Raw genomic sequence first — 22194 nt, forward strand, 5'->3', positions numbered from 1 at the left:
ATTGATTGGTTCAATGATTTGTTGGTTGGTTGGTTGTTTGATCAATTGATCGATTGATTGAAAATGTCTTTATTGATTTTTTAAGCACAAATACTTACTTTACCATCTTTCTTTGCAGTACAATACTCACATGATGGAGATGGAATCCAATAAAGAGATACTCCGAGTGGCTGTGACTGATGCAGACACCCCCAACACCCCCGCATGGCGAGCCGTTTACTCCATTGTGATGGGGAACGAGGAAGGAAACTATAAGATCGAGACCGACCCCAAGACCAACGAGGGTATACTGACTGTCATCAAGGTGAGTCTGTTTGACCTTATGACCTTACATGAGTAGGCCAACAACGTCCTGAGCATGAGCATCACTTAGTCAGTCCCTCCAGGATTTCGAAATAGTTTTTTTTTTGTGATACAGTAGTTGCATTCCAAAATGCTTGATTTTGCTGCTGCAATAAATAAATAAATGTCACGAAAATGTYCTGACAAGGGAAAACATTTTTGATACTTGATTGATCCATTTTATATAATAGAAGCGCAGTAATTGGTTAGAATTGCACACCCCGTTTTTGAAGTGTTGTGATTGAACAGTTATTGTGATAATTTTTTCTCAGGGGAAGGATTTTGAGAAGACAACGTTGACCAATGTGCAGATTGCCGTGGAGAACGAGGAGCCTTTGTTTGTCTGTAGCGCCGGCGGGGCCGTGTCCTCTGGTAAGACCCTGACCGTGCCCCCCCAGACGGTCAACGTGACTGTGAAGGTGATTGACGTGAACGACCCCCCGGTGTTTGACAATAAAGTGACAGACGTGTATGGAAAGGAAGAGCAGGAGGTGGGAAAGGTGCTGTACAAACCCATAGTCACCGACGTTGACTCAGATGTGGACAAAATCAGGTGGGTGGCATAACATGTTGTACCTCAGAAACATCATGATGATTCTTCATTCACCTAGGTTGTGATATTGATTCCCGCAACTTACAATATACAGTATATACAAAAGTTTGTGGACACCCCTTTAAATGAGTGGATTCGGCTATTTCAGCCATGCCCGTTGCAGACAGGGGTATACAATTGAGCACACAGCCATGCAATCTACATAGACAAACACTGGCAGTAGAATGGCCTTACTGAAGAGCACAGTGCCTTTCAACGAGGCACTGTCATAGGATGCCACCTTTACAACAAGTCAGTTCGTTAAATTTCTGCCCTGCTAGAGCTGCCCCGGTCAACTGTCAGTGCTGTTATTGTGAAGTGGAATCGTCTTGGAGCAACAACAGCTCAGCCACGAAGTGGTAGGCCACAAAAGCTCACAGAATGGGACCACTAGGTGCTGAAGCGCGTAGTGCATAAAAATCATCTGTTCTCGGCTGCAGCACTCACTACCGAGTTCCAAACTGCCTCTGGAAGCAACGTCAGCACAAGAACTGTTCGTCGGGAGCTTCATGAAAGGGGTTTCCATGGCCGAGCTGCCGCACATAATCCTAAGATCACTATACACAATGCCAAGCATCGGCTGGAGTGGTGTAAAGCTCGCCCCCATTGGACTCTGGTGCAGTGGAAACGTGCTCTCTGGAGTGATGAATCACGCTTCACCYTCTGGTACTCCGACGGACAAATCTGGGTTTGGCGGATTCCAGGAGAACGCTACCTGCCCCAATGCGTAGTGCAAACTGTAATGTTTGGTGGAGGATAATAATGGCCTGGGACTGTTTTTCATGGTTCGGGCTAGGCCCCTTAGTTCCAGTGAAGGGAAATCTTAACCCTACAGCAAACAATGACATTCTAGACGATTATGTGCTTCCAACTTTGAGGCAACAGTTTGGGGAAGGCTCTTTCCTGTTTCAGCATGACAATGCCCCCATGCACAAAGTGAGGTCCATACAGAAATGGTCTGTTGAGATTGGTGTGGAAGAACTTGACTGGTCTGCACAGCGCCCTGACCTCAACCCCATCAAACACCTTTGGGAGTAATTAAAACCGTGACTGCGAGCCAGGCCTAAACGRCCAACATCAGTGCCGACCTCACTAATGAGCTCACTAATAATGCTCTTGTGGCTGAATGGAAGCAAATCCCCGCAGCAATGTTCCAACATTTAGTGGAAAGCCTTGCCAGAAGAGTGGAGACTGTTATAGCAGCAAAGGGGAACCAAATCCATATTAATGCCCATGATTTTGGAATGAGATGATTGAGGAGCAGGTGTCCACATACTTTTGGTCATGTAGTGTATATTGAAATTGTGTGTTCACATTAAGCATCTGCACATTATTTGAAGCCTTTGTTTAAGTTGGTTTCACCATTATTACTTATGACAGTATAGAAAAGCCATGTTTTGACCTGTATGTCTGTCTGTCTGTCTGTCTGCCTGCCTGCCTGCCTGCCTGCCTGCCTGTCTGCCTGTCTGCCTGTCCGTCTGTCCTCTCCATGTCCTGACCAGGTATGAGTTAGTTGAGGACCCAGCAGGCTGGTTCACCATAGATCCCAAGACAGGAGAGGTTACTACAGTAAAGAAGATGGACCGGGAGTCACCTTACGTCAACAAAGACAACATCTACACTATTCTAATCCATGCCATAGACAACGGTTAGTGTGTAGTGTGTATGTGTGGATGTGTTTGTGTGTGTGCTTGCATGCAGCTGTGTGWGTATGTACATTTGAAGTCGGAAGTTTACATACACTTAGGTTGGAGTTATTAAAACTTGTTACATCCACAGTAAAATGAATCCTATATCGACATAACCTGAAAGGCCGCTCAGCAGGTAGAAGCCACTGCTCCAAAACCACCATAAAGAAGCCAGACTACGGTTTGCAACTGCACATATGGACAAATATCGTACTTTTTGGAGAAATGTCCTCTGGTCTGATGAAACAAAAATAGAACTGTTTGGCCATAATGACCATCGTTATGTTTGGAGGATAAAGGGGGAGGCTTGCAAGCCGAAGAACTCCATCCCAACCGTAAAGCACGGGGGTGGCAGCATCCTGTTGTGGGGGTGCTTTGCTGCAGGAGGGACTGGTGCACTTCACAAAATACATGGCATCATGAGGAARGCAAATTGTGTGGTTATATTGAATCAGTCAGGAAGTTCAAGCTTGGTCGCAAATGGGTCTTCCAAGTGGACAATGACCCCAAGCATACTTCCAAAGTTGTGGCAAAATGGCTTAAGAACAACTAAGTCAAGGTATTGGAGTGACCATCACAAAGCCATGACCTCAATCCCATAGAAAATGTGTGGGCAGAACTGAAATAGCGTGTGCGAGCAAGGAGGCCTACAAACCTGACTCAGTTACAACAGCTCTGTCAGGAGGAATGGGCCAAAAATCACACAACTTATTGTGGGAAGCTTGTGGAAGGCTACCCAAAATGTTTGACCTAAGTTAAAACAATTTAAAGGCAATGCTACCAAATACTAATTGAGTGTATGTAAGCTTCAGACCCACTGGGAATGTGATGAAAGAAATAAAAGCTGAAATAAATCATTCTCTCTGCTATTATTCTGACATTTCACATTCTTAAAATAAAGTGGTGATCCTAACTGACCTAAATGTCAGGAATTGTGAAAAACTGAGTTTAAATATATTTGGCTAAGGTATATGTAAACATCCAACTTCAATTGTACATATGCATATGTGTATGGTATTGAGCATAATAAAGTATTCAAAGTCTCTGTCTTCGTTTCTCAGGGGAGCCCCCTGCCACGGCTACAGGCACCATTCTGGTCCACCTGGGGGATATCAATGACAACACGCCCTATGTGGTGGAGAAGAAGCTGGTGATGTGTGGTAACACGGTGATTGTGCCGGTAGCAGACAAGGACCAGTCTCCCTTTGGATGTCCCTGTTTCCTCTCCCTGGGAGTGGACAACGGAGACAAAGCACTGAAGAGCCGCTGGAAACTGGACCCTGCCACTGGTTAGCAGAATCACACACATCCATATACACACACACCAAAGCTCTGCATTTATCCTGATAATATAGTAATCTACTATTTCCGTACAGAGCTGAAGGGTTGTCATAGCAGTCACAGACCTCTTCCAAAGTCCATAAATATACATGGACATTTCAGCCAATCTCAACACAACCTGCTAACCTAGAATTTAATATAATTAACCCCCTACCTTATTTTCCTCTCCCTCCACCCCACTCTCTCTTTCTCCCTGGTGGTCAGGTGTGGAGGCGAGTCTGGTCAGTTTGAAGAGTCTGCCGTACGGTAACTACACAGTGCCTCTGGTGATCCAGGACCAGCAAGGGATGGTTGCAAATGACACTGTCCAGGTTATGGTGTGTGACTGTGGGGGAGGGGACAAGTGTAGGGCCTCTCTACCCCGGACCTCCAGCCTGGGCTTGGCCGCTATAGGACTACTGCTGGCTGGACTGCTTCTCCTCTTACGTGAGTTAGAAGGGAATAGGTAGGGATTACTGTAGATAGAGATAAGGGATAGTTAGATGGATAGTCACTAAGTCAGTTACTCAGACAGTCTTAGAACTAACCATAGTGCTTATAGCCTGAAATCTGGAGTGGAGAAAGATTTYAAAGATACCAATTCAGTCTAACCCAAATCACATCTATCGAATTGAGATCAGATTAGTGACGCAATATTGCTAAAACATGTTGACAGACAGCAGTAATATAGCAATGACACGCTATGAAGTGTTATACAGACATGGCTTTAAACACCTGTGAGTTGTTTGTACGGTAAKATGCGATGTGATACGTATGACTGTTAGTAGTGACACTGTGGTTGTGTGTCCCTCTCCCAGTGCTGCTGCTTTTCCTCCTGCTCTGTGAGTGTGGCGGTAAGACGTTCACACACCTCCCCCTCAACCTGCAAGACGAGGGGAACCAGACTCTCATCAACTACAACGAGGAGGGAGGGAGCTCCGTGTGCAAGGTGCGTGTGGGTGTGGGCATGTGGGTCACGCGTGCAAGTGTGTGCTCATGTGTGCATCCGTGTGTGTGTGTGTGTGTGTGTGTGTGTGTAGTAATAATATAGGTTCATTAGCTATTCATTTGTACACAATGTGCAATGTTTGGGGTGTTCAGCACACAGGCAGGAGTGTACAATACAATCCCTTACCGGGTTGTGATGTGCTTACATCATTGTGGTTATTGAGACTGCGTGTGGCAGGTCTGGGTATGACAGGTCTTTACTGGCATGTACTCATGGCAAGACAGGTGTTCTCCCTCTGGTATGCGAATGGCTCTGTATGTATTCTGACATGTTTCATGTTGTAATAACGTTTAATTGTTCTTGTCATTTCCTCTTTTCATGTTCTCTTCTCTCCTCGCCCCTTTTCTCCTTCTCGTTCCGCCACTAACTCGCTTCCGCCACTGCTTTCTTTAAACTCCTCTTCTTTTCCAATCCTCTCCTTCCTCCTGCCACCACTCCTCCTCCTCTTGCCTCCACTCCTCCTCTCTCCTGCCTCCACTCCTCCTCTCTCCTGCTCCACTCCTCCTCTCTCCTGCCTCCACTCCCCGTCTCTCCTGCCACCACTCCTCCTCTCTCCTGCCTCCACTCCTCGTCTCTCATGCCCCTATCCTCCTTCTTTCCCCCCCTCTCTCGCTCCCCTCCTGCTCCTCTCTCTTTAGGGTGAGCCCATGTTGATCTTGACTCGCACCGCTCCCAACCAGATAGCCGTGGACGTGGTAGATGGAATGAAGCAGGCCACCACAGACATAAAGTAAACTGGCCCCTATTCTTACTTTCCTCTCTTCTTCTTCTTAATTGTGTATTTAACTTGTCTCTTTCTGGTTCACAACCCTTATTAATATATGGTCTATGGTCACAACAGGGTTTGAAGTTTTTCAATGCTGTGTGTGTGTGTGTGTGTGTGTGTGTGTGTGTGTGTGTGTGTGTGTGTGTGTGTGTGTGTGTGTGTGTGTGTGTGTGTGTGTGTGTGTGTGTGTGTGTGCTTGTGTGTGTGTGTGTGTGTTCTGCACGGTTAGGTGGAGAGAGTGTATGAGATGTACCGTGATGGAGGAACAGAGTTAATAGAAGTCATTAATACAATGACAGTTACAGCCGATTAGTAGTTTCTGTGTAGGGTGTGTGTTTCCCTCTAATATGTACTATAAGTATGGAAAGCACGAACTGAAGCAGGTTCTGTCACCACTAGCCTCATTTATTTGCTATTGTACCAATGAGAGAGAGTAAAATAGCTCACATACATGATTTGGGTGTGACTCGTGACCTGTGACTCATGAGCACATGTGCCACAWGCAGAGTGAGTAGGCTTACAACCCTGACCACATTCTCCAAACCACACATCCATGTCTAGTTTGACTGGGCAGGGAAGACGAACCAGTCAGCTAATAGAATGTGTTGGTGGCCCCGGAAATGGTGGCAGTTACACTTGCTTGTAAATAGCTGTAGGCCTAGTTGATCGGCTTGGATGACTTGTCTTTTGTATTAAGTATAGAATACAGTACAGACAGCGGCCTCCCGAGTGGCGCAGCGGTCTAAGGCACTGCATCATGACCTGGAAACCCAGGTTAGGGGAGGGTTTGGCCGGTAGGGTTTCCTTGTCCCGTCGCGCTCTAGCGACTCCTTGTGGTGGGCCGGGAGCCTGCAAGCTGACTACGGTTGCCGGTTGGACGGTGTTTCCTCTGACACATTGGTGCGGCTGGCTTCCGGGTTAAGCGAGCATTGTGTCAAGAAGCAGTGCGGCTTGGCAGGATCGTGTTTCGGAGGACGCATGGCTCTCGACCTTCGCCTCTCCCGAGTCCGTAGGGGAGTTGCAGCGATGGGACAAGACTGTAACTTCCGATTGGATATCACGAAATTGGAGAGTAAAAGGGGTAAAAGGTCAAAAACCAGAAGGAAAAAAGGCATATCATAGTAGTGTGTACTAGACATTATTGGAGTGTACGGGATAAAATGGAGTGAAGTAATGTGAACTAAGATATTTAAAATAGTGGACTGTGTAGGGCACAGTGTGCACTAGAGGGCATAGTAAAGTATGATGGGGGGGGAGAACATTCGTGAGATTTAGAAGATTTATGAGGGCGCTAAGTTATATAGTGCATAATCTTTTCTGATGGTTTCCTAAAAAGGATGGACTTGTTGGTACAAGCATGCCATCAGCTTGTCAATGGAGAATGAGTTAGAGCCACGTCTCCAAACAGTAAGATAGCCCTACTGTTGAACAGAGCTACTTACTATCTACCTTACCGCTCTATCTGCTACGCTACACCTCTTCATATATCATATTATTAAATCTTTCACCGGCAACAACAAGACTAGTTACTATATACAGATGTGGTAGCTTAATCTGAGCCAGTTTGCTACAGCAGGAAAATAATCCTGCAGCAACAGGAAATGTGAATTATTATGTGGATTATAATTAATGGACATTTTTGTAGGCGTTGATACATTTTCAGGTAGCACTTTATAATAACGTCACATAATTCCAATGCAATAGTAAATCGTTTATTCATAATATATTAATCATTACTCACACGTTTGTAAATGTTAGTAACCTAGTTATTCACACATTTGTAAACAACGTTTAAAGTATTTAATAATGATTCGTAAGATCATTTATAAGACATTTAATATAGATCCTTATAAACCATTTACTAATCATTAGTTGTTTTTTTGCATGGCCTCGTCTAAAGTGTGGGTTATTTTTACTTTAGAAATACTTTAGAAATGTTTTGAGTGACCAGTGTAATTTTTCTCCAAAAGATGGACATGCCATTGGTAGACATTCTATCTGTTAAAACTGGGGTTAGAGTAAAAACCTACAGGAAGGTAAATCTCCAGGAACAGGGTTGGAGACCCTTGCTCTACATACTGGTCTTGACGAGAAGGGGAAAAAAACTGTTGGGGGAAGTTCTCTTCTGCACTGTTCAACCAATCCAGTAAAGTTAAGTGTCACCTTGTTAACGTCCAAAAGCTCTCTTTCCATATCCCCTGAAAACCGAAACATCCGGTTTTTGGCTACTCGGCAGAGGCTTTTTATGCTGTGCTTGACTCTCTGCTCTGATCGGACAGCTTACTCAGGAGACCAATGGGATGACCCAAGAGACCAAGGAGATGACCCAAGAGACCAAGGAGATGTACAGAACCACAGGGAGGACCGTGGTAAGTGACAGCCTTGCTGACAAACCTGATTTCTCAAGCGTTGAAGTTTCAGCCTAAATTCAGCATAATGGAAACATCAAGTATATGTTTTAAAACTTGTTGTGTTTTAAAATACCTTTGAACTACTACCTTTGAACCTACAGGAGGGTAGTTCTCCAGGAACAGGGTTGAAGTGCCCTGCTCTAGCTCCTTCTGAAGTTTGGGGAACTTTGTAAATTGCCAATGTTTTATCTACTACAGCTTGGACCAGTTGTACTATCCCTGACTGTTCAATTGCACTGAATAGCATTGTCTTTGACCCGTGTCATCTATTTATGAGAGATGTAATCAAAGAGCATTACATGTTCTTTCTACCTGTCTCAGTAGTGTACGTCTCATAGTTCTATGTTGAGTGGTACTACATCACAGTGTGCAAAACACAATTTAACTCTTTATAGTCCTTAGTTATAGTTTCCTTTAGCACTTTGTACATTTACACTATTACCCTGTCATTATCTAACATGCGCATATCATGGCCATACTTAGCTCAACAAAATAGTGGTGACAACAGTGGTACACAATTCTGATGGAGGATACTCCTAGCTGATGGAGTAGGGCATCAGTGTACACTACATGCTTGTCGGACATCTCATTTCAAAATCATGGGCATTAATATGGAGTTGGTCCCCCCATTTGCTTCTATAACAGCCTCCACTCTTCTGGGAAGGTTTTCCACTAGATTTCCGAACATTGCTGCGGGGACTTGCTTCCATTCAGCCACGAGAGCATTGGTGAGGTCAGGCACTGACGTTGGGCGATTAGGCCTGGCTCGTAGTCGGCGTTCCAATTCATCCCAAAGGTGTTTGATGAGGTTGAGGTCAGGGCTCTGTGCTGGCCAGTCATGGACCTCGCTTTGTGCAAGGGGGGGATTGTCATTCTGAAACAGGAAAGGGCCTTCCCCAAACTGTTGCCACAAAGTTGGAAGTACTACAGAATCGTCTAGAATGTCATTCATTATATACTGTAGCGTTAAGATTTTCCTTAACTGGAACTAAGGGCCTCCAGACCATTATACCTCCAACACACTTTACAGTTGGCACAATGCATTCGGGCAGGTAGCGTTATCCTGGCATCCACCAAACCCAGATTCGTCCATCAGACTGCCAGATGGTGAACTGTGATTCATCACTCCAGAGAACGTGTTTCCACTGCTCCAGAGTCCAATGGTGGTGAGCTTTACACCACTCCTACCGACGGTTGGCATTGCACATTGTGATCTTAGGTTTGTGTGCGGCTGCTCGGCCATGGAAACCCATTTCACGAAGCTCCCGACGAACAGTTCTTGTGCTGCTGTGGCTTCCAGAGGCAGTTTGGAACTCGGTAGTGAGTGTTGTAACCAAGGACAGATAATTTTTGCTCGCTATGCGCTTCAGCACTCAGCGGTCCTGTTCTGTGAGCTTGTGTGACTACCACTTCGTGGCTGGGCCATTGTTGCTCCTAGACATTTTCACTTCTCAATAACAGCACTTACAGTTGATCGGGGAAGTTCTTGCAGGGCAGAAATTTGACGAACTGACTTGTTGGAGAGGTGGCATCCTATGACGTCGCCATGCTGAAAGTCACTGACCTCTTCAGTATGGCCATTCTACTGTCAATGTTTGTCTATGGAGATTGATTTTATACACCTGTCAGCAACTGGTGTGGCTGAAGTAGGCAAAACCATATACTTTTGTGTATATATAGTGTACATTATAAGGTATATCATGTATAATGGCAGTTGTGCCCATTGTCTCAGTACTCATCCTCCATCTCTCCCCAGGTCACCAAGCTGTCCTCCTCAGGAGGGGGAGGGTTCTCAGGAGGGGGAACATTCCAGAGAATGAGCGAAGCCAACGGAACTCTGAGAAGCCAGGATGGGCAAGGCAAGGTAAGTGACATCTGCTCCAGGCTGCCACAAGTGGGCAACATACCCCTCCTTTTTCTACCTTAGCGCTGCATACAGTGCCTTCAGAAAGTGTTCACACGTCACACCCCTTGACTTTTTCCACATTTGTTGTGTTACTACCGGAATTGATTATATTGGCATTTTGTGTCACTGGCCTACACACAATACCCCATAATGTCAAAGTGGAATTATGTTTGCAGAAATAATGTACATGTTAATAAAAAAGGAAAAGCTGAAATGTCTTGAGTCAATACGTATTCAACGCATTGGTTCTACTAATACTGTAAAGAAAGATAGCAGATCAAAGGGCGGGTGGTACGGCAGGTGCTGCTTCTCCTCCATATTCTGTTATTTTATCTAAAAGATCAGGTGTATGCCAACCTGGTCTCAGAGCATTTCATATTATTCTGCACGTAAATCTATCAGGGATGAAGGTAAGACCCAGATACAGACCACATCGAATAAACAATGGTTTAATATTACAACAGGGGCAGGCAATAGACAGGTCAAGGCAGGCAGGGGTCAGTAAACCAGAAAGGGGCAACGGTACCGGGCGGAAGGCAGGCTCAGGGTCAGGGGTAGGCAGAGTGGTCAGGCAGGCGGGCTCGTAGTCAGGACAGGCAAGGGTCAAAACCAGGAGGGCGAGAAACTGGAAAAGCAGGAGCTTGGACAAAACGCTGGTTGACTTGAACAAACAAGATTAACTGGCAACAGACAAACAGAGAACACAGGTATAAATACACAGGGGATAATGGGGAAGATGGGCGACACCTGGAGGGGGGTGAAACAGATCAGGGTGTGACAAAATCAGAGACAAGCTTTTAGTTTGATATGTTATGTTTCGTATGATATGCATTAATTTGTGGATGTCCATCACCCATTCTGTCTGATATATTACGAATTACAAATCATATTATATGTTGTGAATTTGCAAACCTACAAAATGTAAATTTGCAAAACGTACAATATGTTACGAATTTGCAAAATGTATGATATTTTAAGAATTATAGCTAGGTAGCTAATGTGAGCTAGCTCACTAACATTAGCTAGGCTAGGGGTTAGGATTAAGGTTAGGGTTAAGCTTAGGAGTTAGGTTAAATGATTAAGGTTCGGGGAAGGTTAGCTATCATTCGAAGTAGTTGCAAAGTAACTAAAAAGTAGTAAGTAATTGAAAAGTTGTTAATTAGCTAAAATGCTAAAGTTGTCCGTTATTGACATTCAAACTCACAACCTTTAGGTTGCTAGACATTCGCGTCTTACGCCCACTCCGACCAACTATCCACCTTTCGTTTTTGCCTTAAATAACCACAGTAGAGTGTCTCGGCTTTAGATACAGAATAATATGAAATGCTCTGAGACCAGGTTGTGTACGCCGACCATAGCTAAATAACTCACAAAGATTTAAAGCGCAATTATGCATTTTATCTCTAGTAAAATTGTCAGCTATGTAGCTGTGTTCTATTGATAATTTCAGTGCATCCTTGCTGGGATGACACAATTAATCTACTGTCGGCGTCGGGGAATGCCATCTCTGGACAGGAGATGATGTCCTGATTAATGTCTACCAAGTCTACCTCGCTTCCTACTTGACTGAAACACTTGGGAGTAACAAACAAGTCCTTCAACACCTATCGGAAACTGCTAAGCTACCTGTTGACTACCCTCCTGCTCTCCAGGGACGGACACTTCAACCCTGGGCCTAACACCACCAAGCTAAAAAACTCACCGGAGTGGAAAGCAGTGGATGGCAGTGGTCCCATGATTTCTCTTGAGTCGTCCGTCTCCAAGATGAACTATGACTGTCCAAACATAGTGCATACAAGTCCCAATACGTGACAACCAACTCTGCTTCTGGCACGCAAGCTGTTTTTAATTAGTTCCTCGCATCCAGTGCAAGCACGAGGGATAGTTAATTGCACTACCGAACTATCCCTCAATCAAAACTAAACAGCCTAAACCCAGCAGTCAGAAAACACCGAAAATATATATATCACTCTCGAGTCATCTGGAACCCATGAGCTAAGCCCAAGGGACTACTAGGGGGGTACTTGAACATTTGCAGTGTCATTCCAAAAAGTTCTCAAATTCAACATCTGTCTGGTGAAGTCCACAAAGCATATTGCGTGTAACAAACAGTTACATGACCTATAGCATGGTCAAGAAAGTTAATGTTTCAGACATTTTCGGAATACAAAAAACTATTGATTTACAGTACCAGTCAAAAGTTTGGACACACCTACTCATTCATGGGGTTTTCTTTATTTTTTACTATATTCTACATTGTAGAATAATAGTGAAGACATCAAAACTATGAAATAACACATAAGGAATCATGTAGTAACCAAAAAAGTGTTAAACAAATCAAAATATATTTTAGAATCTTCAGATTAGCTACCCATTGCCTTGACGACAGCTTTGAACACTCTTGGCATTCTCAAGAGTGTTCAAAGCCTGGAATGGTTTTTTCAGCAGTCTTGAAGGAGTTCCCACATATGCTGAGCACTTGTTGGCTGCTTTTCCTTCACTCTGCGGTCCAAATTTTTTTATTTTATTTATTTAACCTTTATTTAACCAGGTAGGCAAATTGAGAACACGTTCTCATTTACAATTGCGACCTGGCCAAGATAAAGCAAAGCAGTTCGACACATACACACAACACATAGTTACACATGGAGTAAAACAAACATATAGTCAATAATACAGTGAAAAAAAATAAGTCTATATACAATGTGAGCAAGTGAGGTGAGATAAGGGAGGTGAAGGCAAACAAATATATGTATAAATAAATAAAAAATATAAAAGGCCATGGAGGCGAAGTGAGTACAACACAGCAAGTAAATAAAACAAAAAAAAACACTGGAATGGTTGGTTTGCAGTGGAAGAAAGTGCAAAGTAGAGACAGAAATAATGGGGTGCAAAGGAGCAAAATAAATTAATAAATAAATACAGTAGGTAAAGAGGTAGTTGTTTGGGCTAAATTGTAGATGGGTTATGTACAGGTGCAGTAATCTATGAGCTGCTCTGACAGCTGGTGCTTAAAGCTAGTGAGGGAGATAGGTGTTTCCAGTTTCAGAGATTTTTGTAGTTCGTTCCAGTCATTGGCAGCAAGAGAACTGGAAGGAGAGGCGTCCAAAGGAAGAATTGGTTTTGGGTGACTAGAGAGATATACCTGCTGGGACGCGTGCACAAGGTAGGTGCTGCTATGGTGACCAGCGAGCTGAGATAAGGGGGGACTTTACCTAGCAGGGTCTTGTAGATGACCTGGAACCAGTGGTTTGGCGACGAGTATGAAGCGAGGGCCAGCCAACGAGAGTGTACAGGTCGCAGTGGTGGGTAGTATATGGGGCTTTGGTGAAAAAACGGATGGCACTGTGATAGACTGCATCCAATTTATTGAGTAGGGTTTTGGAGGCTATTGTAAATGACATCACCGAAGTCGAGGATTGGTAGGATGGTCAGTTTTACAAGGGTATGTTTGGCAGCATGAGTAAAGGATGCTTTGTTGCGGAATAGGAGCCAATTCTAGATTTGACTTTGGATTGGAGATGTTTGATGTGAGTCTGGAAGGAGAGTTTACAGTCTAACCAGACACCTAGGTATTTGTAGTTGTCCACATATTCTAAGTCAGAGCCGTCCAAAGTAGTGATGTTGGACAGGCGGGCAGGAGCAGGCAGCGATCGGTTGAAGAGCATGCATTTGGTTTTACTTGTATTTAAGAGCAGTTGGGGCCACGGAAGGAGAGTTGTATGGCATTGAAGCTCGCCTGGAGGGTTGTTAACACAGTGTCAAAAGAAGGGCCAGAAGTAACAGAATAGTGTCGTCTGCGTAGAGGTGGATCAGAGAATCACCAGCAGCAAGAGCGACATCATTGATGTAAACAGAGAAGAGAGTCGGTCCAAGAATTGAACCCTGTGGCACCCCATAGAGACTGCCAGAGGCCCGGACAACAGACCCTCCGATTTGAACACACTGAACTCGATCAGAGAAGTAGTTGGTGAACCAGGCGAGGCAATCATTAGAGAAACCAAGGCTGTCGAGTCTGCCAATGAGGATGTGGTGATTGACAGAGTCAAAGGCCTTGGCCAGGTCAATGAATACGGCTGCACAGTATTGTTTCCTATCGATGGCGGTTACGATATCGTTTATGACCTTGAGCGTGGCTGAGGTGCACCCATGACCAGCTCTGAAACCAGATTGCATTGCGGAGAAGGTGTGGTGGGATTCGAAATGGTCGGTAATCTGTTTGTTGACTTGGCTTTCGAAGACCTTAGAAAGGCAGGTAGGATAGATATAGGTCTGTAGCAGTTAGGGTCAAGGGTGTCCCCCCTTTGAAGAGGGGATAACCGCAGCTGCTTTCCAATCTTTGGGGATCTCAGACGAACGAAAGAGAGGTTGAAGAGGCTAGTAATAGGGTGGCAACAATTTCAGCAGATAGTTTTAGAAAGAAAGGGTCCAGATTATCTAGCCCGGCTGATTTGTAAGGGTCCAGATTTTGCAGCTCATTTAGAACATCAGCTGACTGTATTTGGGAGAAAGAGAAATGGGGAAGGCTTGGGCGAGTAGCAGAGGGGAGGGCAGTGCTGTTGTCCGGGGTAGGGGTACCAGGTGGAAAAGCATGGCCAGCCGTAGAAAAATGCTTATTGAAATTCTCAATTATAGTGGATTTGTCGGTGGTGACAGTGTCTCCTATCTTCAGAGCGGTTGGAAGCTGGGAGGAGGTGTTCTTATTCTCCATGGACTTTACGGTGTCCCAGAACTTTTTTGAATTTGTGTTGCAGGAAGCAAATTTCTGCTTGAAAAAGCTAGCCTTGGCTGTTCTAACTGCCTGTGTATATTGGTTTCTGGCTTCCCTGAAAAGTTGCATATCACGGGGCTGTTCGATGCTAATGCAGAACGCCATAGGATGTTTTTCTGTTGGTTAAGGGCAGTCAGGTCAGAGAGAACCAAGGCTATATCTGTTCCTGGTTCTAAATTTCTTGAATGGGGCATGCTTATTCAAGATGGTGAGGAAGGCATTTAAAAAAAATGACCAGGCATCCTCTACTGACGGGATGAGATCAATATCCTTCCAGGATACCCCGGCCAGGTCGATTAGAAAGGCCTGCTCGCTGAAGTGTTTCAGGGAGCGTTTGACAGTGATGAGTGGAGGTCGTTTGACCGCTGACCCATTACGGACAGGCAATGAGGCAGTGATCGCTGAGATCTTGGTGAAAAGCAGCAGGTGTATTTGGAGGGCAAGTTTGTTAGGATGATATCTATGAGGGTACCCGTGTTTACGGAATTGGGGTGGTACCTGGTAGGTTCATTGATAATTTGTGTGAGATTGAGGGCATCAAGCTTAGATTGTAGGGTGGCTGGTGTTGAGCATGTTCAAATTTAGGTCGCCTAGCAGCACGAGCTCTGAAGATAGATGGGGGCAATCAGTTCACATATAGTGTCCAGAGCACAGCTGGGGCAGAGGGTGGTCTATAGCAGGCGGCAACGGTGAGAGACTTGTTTTTAGAGAGGTGGATTTTTAAAGTAGAAGTTCAAATTGTTTGGGAACAGACCTGGATAGTATAACAGAACTCTGCAGGCAGTCTTTGCAGTAGATTGCAACACCGCCCCTTTGGCCGTTCTATCTTGTCTGAAAATCTTGTAATTGGGGATGAAAATGTCTGAATTTTGGTGGACTTTCTAAGCCAGGATTCAGACACGGCTAAAACATCCGGGTTGGCAGAGTGTGCTAAAGCAGTGAACAAAACAAACTTAGGGAGGAGGCTTCTAATGTTAACATGCATGAAGCCAAGGCTATTACGGTTACAGAAGTCATCAAAAGAGAGCGCCTGGGGAATAGGAGTGGAGCCAGGTACTGCAGGGCCTGGATTCACCTCTACATCACCAGAGGAACAGAGGAGGAGTAGGATAAGGGTACGGCTAAAAGCTATGAGAATTGGTCGCCTAGAGCTACTAGAGCAGAGAGTAAAAGGAGGTTTCTGGGGCGATAAAATGTTAAAGGAATAATGTACAGACAAAGGTATGGTAGGATGTGAATACAGTGGAGGTAAACCTAGGTATTGAGTGATGATGAGAGAGATATTGTCTCTAGAAACATCATTGAAACCAGGTGATGTCATCGCATATGTGGGTGGTGGAACTGAGAGGTTGGATATGGTATAGAGAGCAGGGCTAGAATCTCTACAGTGAAATAAGCCAATAAACACTAACCAGAAACAACAATGGACAAGGCATATTTACATTAAGGAGAGGATGCTAATCGAGTGATCAATAAGGGTCCAGTGAGTAGAGGTTGGTTGGGGTCGTGGCGATCCAGACAGCTGGCCGGGTATATGGCTATCGGTAGCAGCATAGGATGGAGGTCTGTTTGTAGATACCTCGTGCGTTCCGTCGGTAGGTTAGTGGGTTCGTGTAGTGGGGTTCCGTGTGGTAGAGGGATCAATCCAAATTGGCAAAATAGATATAGTGACCCAAGGAAAAAATAATAAATAAATAATAATATAATAATAGTTGTCCGATATACTTGTTCAAATAGCAGCCGATAAGACAGCTAACGATTAGCGCGGCCTCAGATGAGCGTTCAGGTAACGTCGGGACGGAGGTGCCAGTTGGATAAATCCCTCGCGCAGATAACGTCGGCAGTCAGTCGCGCAGTCAGTCGTGAAGGCCCGGTGGGGTTCCGTATCTGCAGCAGCAACAAAGAAACGGGTCCGGATGGTGATGGAACTCCTCAGCTGGCTAGCTCCAGAATGATTTGAGTTTGCTCCGGGGTCGACGTAGCCAATAGTCACACGGTTTGCAGCTAGCTAGCTGCGAAATCAAGGTGCAAGTGTCCAGAGCCTGCGGCTGGAATCCGGGGAAACTGAGAGAAAAAGAGTCCCGGAATGCTCCGGTCCGAGTCGCGTTGCACAAAAGTGCCGGTAGATTATCGAGCTAAAGGAATAGCTGATGACCACTAAACGTGGGCAGCTGAAACACCAACGCTAGCCAGCAAACCGCTAATTTCGGGGCAGCTACAGATTAGCTTCTGGCTAGCTATCGGAGTAGCTTCTGGTTAGCTTTCAGGCTAGCTTCTGAATTAGCCCCTGGCTAGCTTCCACGATGGATTTTCAGATTGAGGTAAATAATACTTTTTGTAATTGGTGAAGCGGGTTGCAGGAAAGCTTTTGCAGGAAAGCTTTTGTAGTTGAGTTCTTGAAATCATCCCAAACCATCTCAATTGGGTTGAGGTCAGGTGATTGTGGAGGCCAGGTCATCTGATGGAGCACGCCATCACTCTCCTTCTTGGTAAAATAGCCCTTACTCAGCCTGGAGGTGTGTTGGGTCATTGTCCTGTTGAAAAACAAATGATAGTCCCACTAAGCGCAAACCAGATGGGATGGCGTATCGCTGCAGAATGCTGTGGTAGCCATGCTGGTTAAGTGTGCCTTGAATTCTAAATAAATCAAAGAAAGTGTCACAAGCAAATCACCCCCACACCATCACACCTCCTCCTTGCTTCATGGTGGGAACCACACTTGCGAGATCATCCGTTCACCTACTCTGCGTCTCACAAAGACACTGTGGTTGGAACCAAAAATCGCAATTTGGACTAATCATACCAATGGACAGATTTCCACTGGTCTAATGTTCGTTGCTCGTGTTTCTTGGCCCAATCATGTCTCTTCTTATTGGTGCTCTTTAGTAGTGGTTTCTTTGAAGCAATTCGACCATGAAGGCCTGATTCACGCGGTCTCCTCTGAACAGTTGATGTTGAGATGTGTCTATTACTTGAACTCTGTGAAGCATTTATTCGGGCTGCATTTTCTGAGGCTGGTAACTCTAATGAACTTATCGTCTGCTGACTTGCCTAGTTAAATAAAGGTCACATAAAAGAAAGACAAAAAAAGAGGAAACTCTGGGTCTTCCTTTCCTGTGGCGGTCCTCGTGAGAGCCAGTTTCATCAGAGCTCGAGGGGTTTTGTGACTGCACTTGGAGAAACTTTCAAAGTTCTTGACATTTTAAAGGATTGACTGAGCTTCATGTCTTACAGTCATGATGGATTGTTTTTCTTTGTTTACAGTGACTTGCGAAAGTATTCACCCCCTTGGCATTTTTCTTATTTTGTTGCCTTACCACCTGGAATTAAAATAGATTTTTGGGGGGGTTTGTATCATTTGATTTACACAACATGCCTACCACTTTGAAGATACAAAATATTTTTTCTTGTGAACAAACAAGAAAAAAATAAAAAATAGAAAACGTGCGTAACTATTCACCCACCCAAAGTCAATACTTTGTAGAGTCACCTTTTGCAGCAATTACAGCTTCAAGTCTCTTGGGGTCTGTCTCTATAAGCTTGGCACATCTAGCCACCGGTATTGTTGCCTATTCTTCAAGGCAAAACTGCTCCAGCTCCTTCAAGTTGGATGGGATCCGCTGGTGTACAGCAATCTTTAACTCACACCACATATTCTCAATTGGATTGATGTTATGTTTGGGGAGTCTCCCACATGCCTTTTTGCGAACACCAAACGTGTTTGTTTAATTTTCCTTTAAACAATGCCTTTTTTTCTGGCCACTCTTCACTCTGTGGAGTGTACGGCTTAAAGTGGGCCTATGGACAGATACTCCAATCTCCGCTGTGGAGCTTTGCAGCTCCTTCAGGGGTATCTTTGGTCTCTTTGTTGCCTCTCTGATTAATGCCCTCCTTGCCTGGTCCGTGAGTTTTGGTGGGCAGCCCTCTATTGGCAGGTTTGTTGTGGTGCCATATTCTTTCCATAAAAAAAAAAAATGATTTATTGGTTCTCCGTGGGATGTTCAAAGTTTCAGATTTTTTTTATAACCCAACCCTGATCTGTACTTCTCCAGAACTTTGTCCCTGACCTGTTTTTGAGAGCTCATTGGTATTCATGGTGCCGCTTGCTTGGTGGTGCCCCTTGCTTAGTGGTGTTGCAGACTCTGGGGCCTTTCAGAACAGGTGTGATCATGTGACAGATCATGTGACACTTAGATTGCATACAGGTGGACTTTATTTAACTAATTATGTGACTTCTGGTGGTAATTGGTTGCACCGGATCTTATTTAGGGGCTTCATAGCAAAAGGGGTGAATATATATGCACGCACCACTTTTCCATTTTAWATTAATGTAATTTAAAAAAGTTTTTTTTCTTCATTTCACTTCACCAATATAGACAATTTTGTCCATTTCCATTACATGAATTTAAATTACAGGTTGTAATGCACAAAATAGGAAAAATGCCAAAGGGGGATGAATACTTTTGCAAGGCACTGCAAGCCTGATCAGCTCAGAACACCTAAGGGTGAGTTAAATGATTTTGAAAAAAGCAATTACGGGAATTAACTGTAATGATCTTCTGTCCTATAAAAATGTGGAAGCTGACAGTCAGGTTTTTCTATCCACAATTCAGACTACAAATGGCTACAAGGAAATCGAAACCTGGCCAAAAGAGCACCCTTCCTTGGCTAAATGGAGAAATCTGAAAACTGATGAAAATGTTATATTTTTTTATTTCACCAGGTAGGCCAGTTGAGAACAAGTTCTCATTTACAACTGCGACCTGGCCAAGATAAAGCAAAGCAGTGCGACAAAAAACAACACAGAGTTAAACATAGGATAAACAAAAGTACAGTCAATAACACAATAGAAAAATCTATATACAGTGTGTGCAAACGCAGTAAGGAGGTAAGGCAATAAATAGGCCATAGTAGCGAAGTAATCACAATTTAGCAAATTAACACTGAAGTGATAGATGTGCAGATGATGATGTGCAAGGAGAAATACTGGTGTGCAAAAGAGCAAAAAAGTCAATAAAAACAATATGGGGATGAGGTAGGTAGTTGGGTGGGCTATTTACAGGTGGGCTATGTACAGCTGCAGCGATCGGTAAGCTGCTCTGACAGCTGATGCTTAAAGTTAGTGAGGGAGATATAAGTCTCCAACTTCAGCGATTTTTGCAATTCGTTCCAGTCATTGGCAGCAGAGAACTGGAAGGAAAGGCAGCCAAAGTGGGTGTTAGCTTTGGGTATAACCAGTGAGATATACCTGCTGGAGCGTGTGATACAGGTGGGTGTTGTTATGGTGACCAGCGAGCTGAGATAAGGCGGAGCTTTACCTAGCAAAGACTTATAGATGACCTGGAGCCAGTGGGTCTGGCGATGAATATGTAGCGAGGGCCAGCCGACGAGAGCATACAGGTCGCAGTGGTGGGTGGTATATGGGGCTTTGGTGACAAAACGGATGGCACTGTGATAGACTGCATCCAGTTTGCTGAGTAGTGTTGGAGGCTATTTTGTAAATGACATCGCTGAAGTTGAGGATCGGTAGGATAGTCACTTATACCAGGGTATGTTTGGCAGCGTGAGTGAAGGAGGCTTTGTTGCGAAATAGGAAGCCGATTCTAGATTTTGGATTGGAGATGCTTAATATGAGTCTGGAAGGAGAGTTTACAGTCTAGCCAGACACCTAGGTACTTGTAGTTGTCCACATATTCTAAGTCAGAACCGTCCAGAGTAGTGATGCTCGGCGGGAGGGCYGGTGCGGGCAGCGATCGGTGGAAGAGCGTGCATTTAGTTTTACTKGCGTTTAAGAGCAGTTGGAGGCCATTTAAGGAGTGTTGTGTGGCATTGAAGCTCGTCTGGAGGTTAGTTAACACAGTGTCAAAAGAAGGGCCAGATGTATACAGAATGGTGTCGTCTGCGTAGAGGTGGATCAAGGAATCACCCGCAAAGAGAGCAACATCATTGACCTATACAGAGAAAAGAGTCGGCCGAGAATTGAACCCTGTGGTACCCCCATAGAGACTACCAGAGGTCCGGACAACAGGCCCTCCGATTTGACACACTGAACTCAATCTGAGAAGTAGTTGGTGAACCAGGCGAGGCAGTCATTWGCGAAACCATGGCTGTTGAGTCTGCCGATAAGAATACGGTGATTGACAGAGTCGAAAGCCTTGGCCAGGTCGATGAAAACGGCTGCACAGTACTGTCTTTTATCGATGGCGGTTATGATATTGTTTAGTACCTTGAGCATGGCTGAGGTGCACCCGTGACCAGCTCGGAAACCGTATTGCACAGCGGAGAAGGTACGGTGTGATTCGAAATGGTCAGTGATCTGTTTGTTAACTTGGCTTTCGAAGACTTTAAAAAGGCAGGGCAGGATGGATATAGGTCTATAACAGTTTGGGTCTAGAGTGTCTCCCCCTTTGAAGAGGATGATGACCGCGGCAGCTTTCCAATCTTTAGGAATCTCGGACGATACAAAAGAGAGGTTAAACAGACTAGTAATAGGGGTTGCAACAATGGTGGCAGATAATTTTAGAAAGAGAGGGTCCAGATTGTCTAGCCCAGCTGATTTGTACGGGTCCAGGTTTTTGCAGCTCTTTCAGAACATCTGCTATCTGGGTTTGGGTGAAGGAGAAGCTGGGGAGCCTTGGGCAGGTAGCTGTGGGGGGTGCTGAGCTTTTGGCCGGGGTCGGGGTAGCCAGGAGGAAAGCATGGCCAGCCGTAGAGAAATGCTTATTGAAATTCTCGATTATTGTGGATTTATAGGTGGTGACGGTGTTTCCTAGCCTCAGTGCAGTGGGCAGCTGGGAGGAGGTGTTCTTATTCTCCATGGACTTTACAGTGTCCCAGAACWTTTGGGAGTTAGAGCTACAGGATGCAAATTTCTGTTTGAAAAAGCTATCCTTTGCTTTCCTAACTGACTGTGTGTATTGGTTCCTGACTTCCCTGAAAAATTGCATATCCCGGGGACTATTCGGTGCTAGTGCAGTACGCCACAGGATGTTTTTGTGCTGGTCGAGGGCAGTCAGGTCTGGAGTGAACCAAGGGCTATATCTATTCTTAGTTCTACATTTTTTGAAAGGGGCATGCTTATTTAAGATGGTGAGGAAATTACTTTTAAAGAACAACCAGGCATCCTCAACTGACGGGATGAGATCCCAGGATACCTAGGCCAGGTCGATTTAGAAAGGCCTGCTCGCAGAAGTGTTTTACGGAGCGTTTGACAATGATGAGGGGTGGTCGTTTGACCGCGGACCCATAACGGATGCAGGCAATGAGGCAGTGATCGCTGAGATCCTGATTGAAAACAGCAGAGGTGTATTTGGAGGGCAAGTTGGTCAGGATAATTTATATGAGGGTGCCCATGTTAATGAGGTTTAGGGTTGTACCTGGTACAATTTG

General features: G+C 44.8%; 1 protein-coding gene across 1 annotated transcript in view; it reads left to right on the forward strand.

Moving 5' to 3' along the window:
- Positions 1-22194, forward strand: part of LOC111966216 (cadherin-like protein 26) — a 40878-nt gene that overhangs the window by 10784 nt on the left and 7900 nt on the right. The window contains exons 8-16 of the mRNA XM_023990682.2: positions 119-304; positions 615-895; positions 2437-2582; positions 3684-3911; positions 4168-4389; positions 4761-4891; positions 5590-5680; positions 7995-8086; positions 9885-9992. Of these exons, the coding sequence (XP_023846450.1) occupies positions 119-304; positions 615-895; positions 2437-2582; positions 3684-3911; positions 4168-4389; positions 4761-4891; positions 5590-5680; positions 7995-8086; positions 9885-9992 (1485 nt within the window). The remainder of the gene's footprint in view (positions 1-118; positions 305-614; positions 896-2436; positions 2583-3683; positions 3912-4167; positions 4390-4760; positions 4892-5589; positions 5681-7994; positions 8087-9884; positions 9993-22194) is intronic.

This window comes from Salvelinus sp. IW2-2015, linkage group LG7, assembly GCF_002910315.2.
Source record: "Salvelinus sp. IW2-2015 linkage group LG7, ASM291031v2, whole genome shotgun sequence".
Classification (NCBI taxonomy): domain Eukaryota; kingdom Metazoa; phylum Chordata; class Actinopteri; order Salmoniformes; family Salmonidae; genus Salvelinus; species Salvelinus sp. IW2-2015.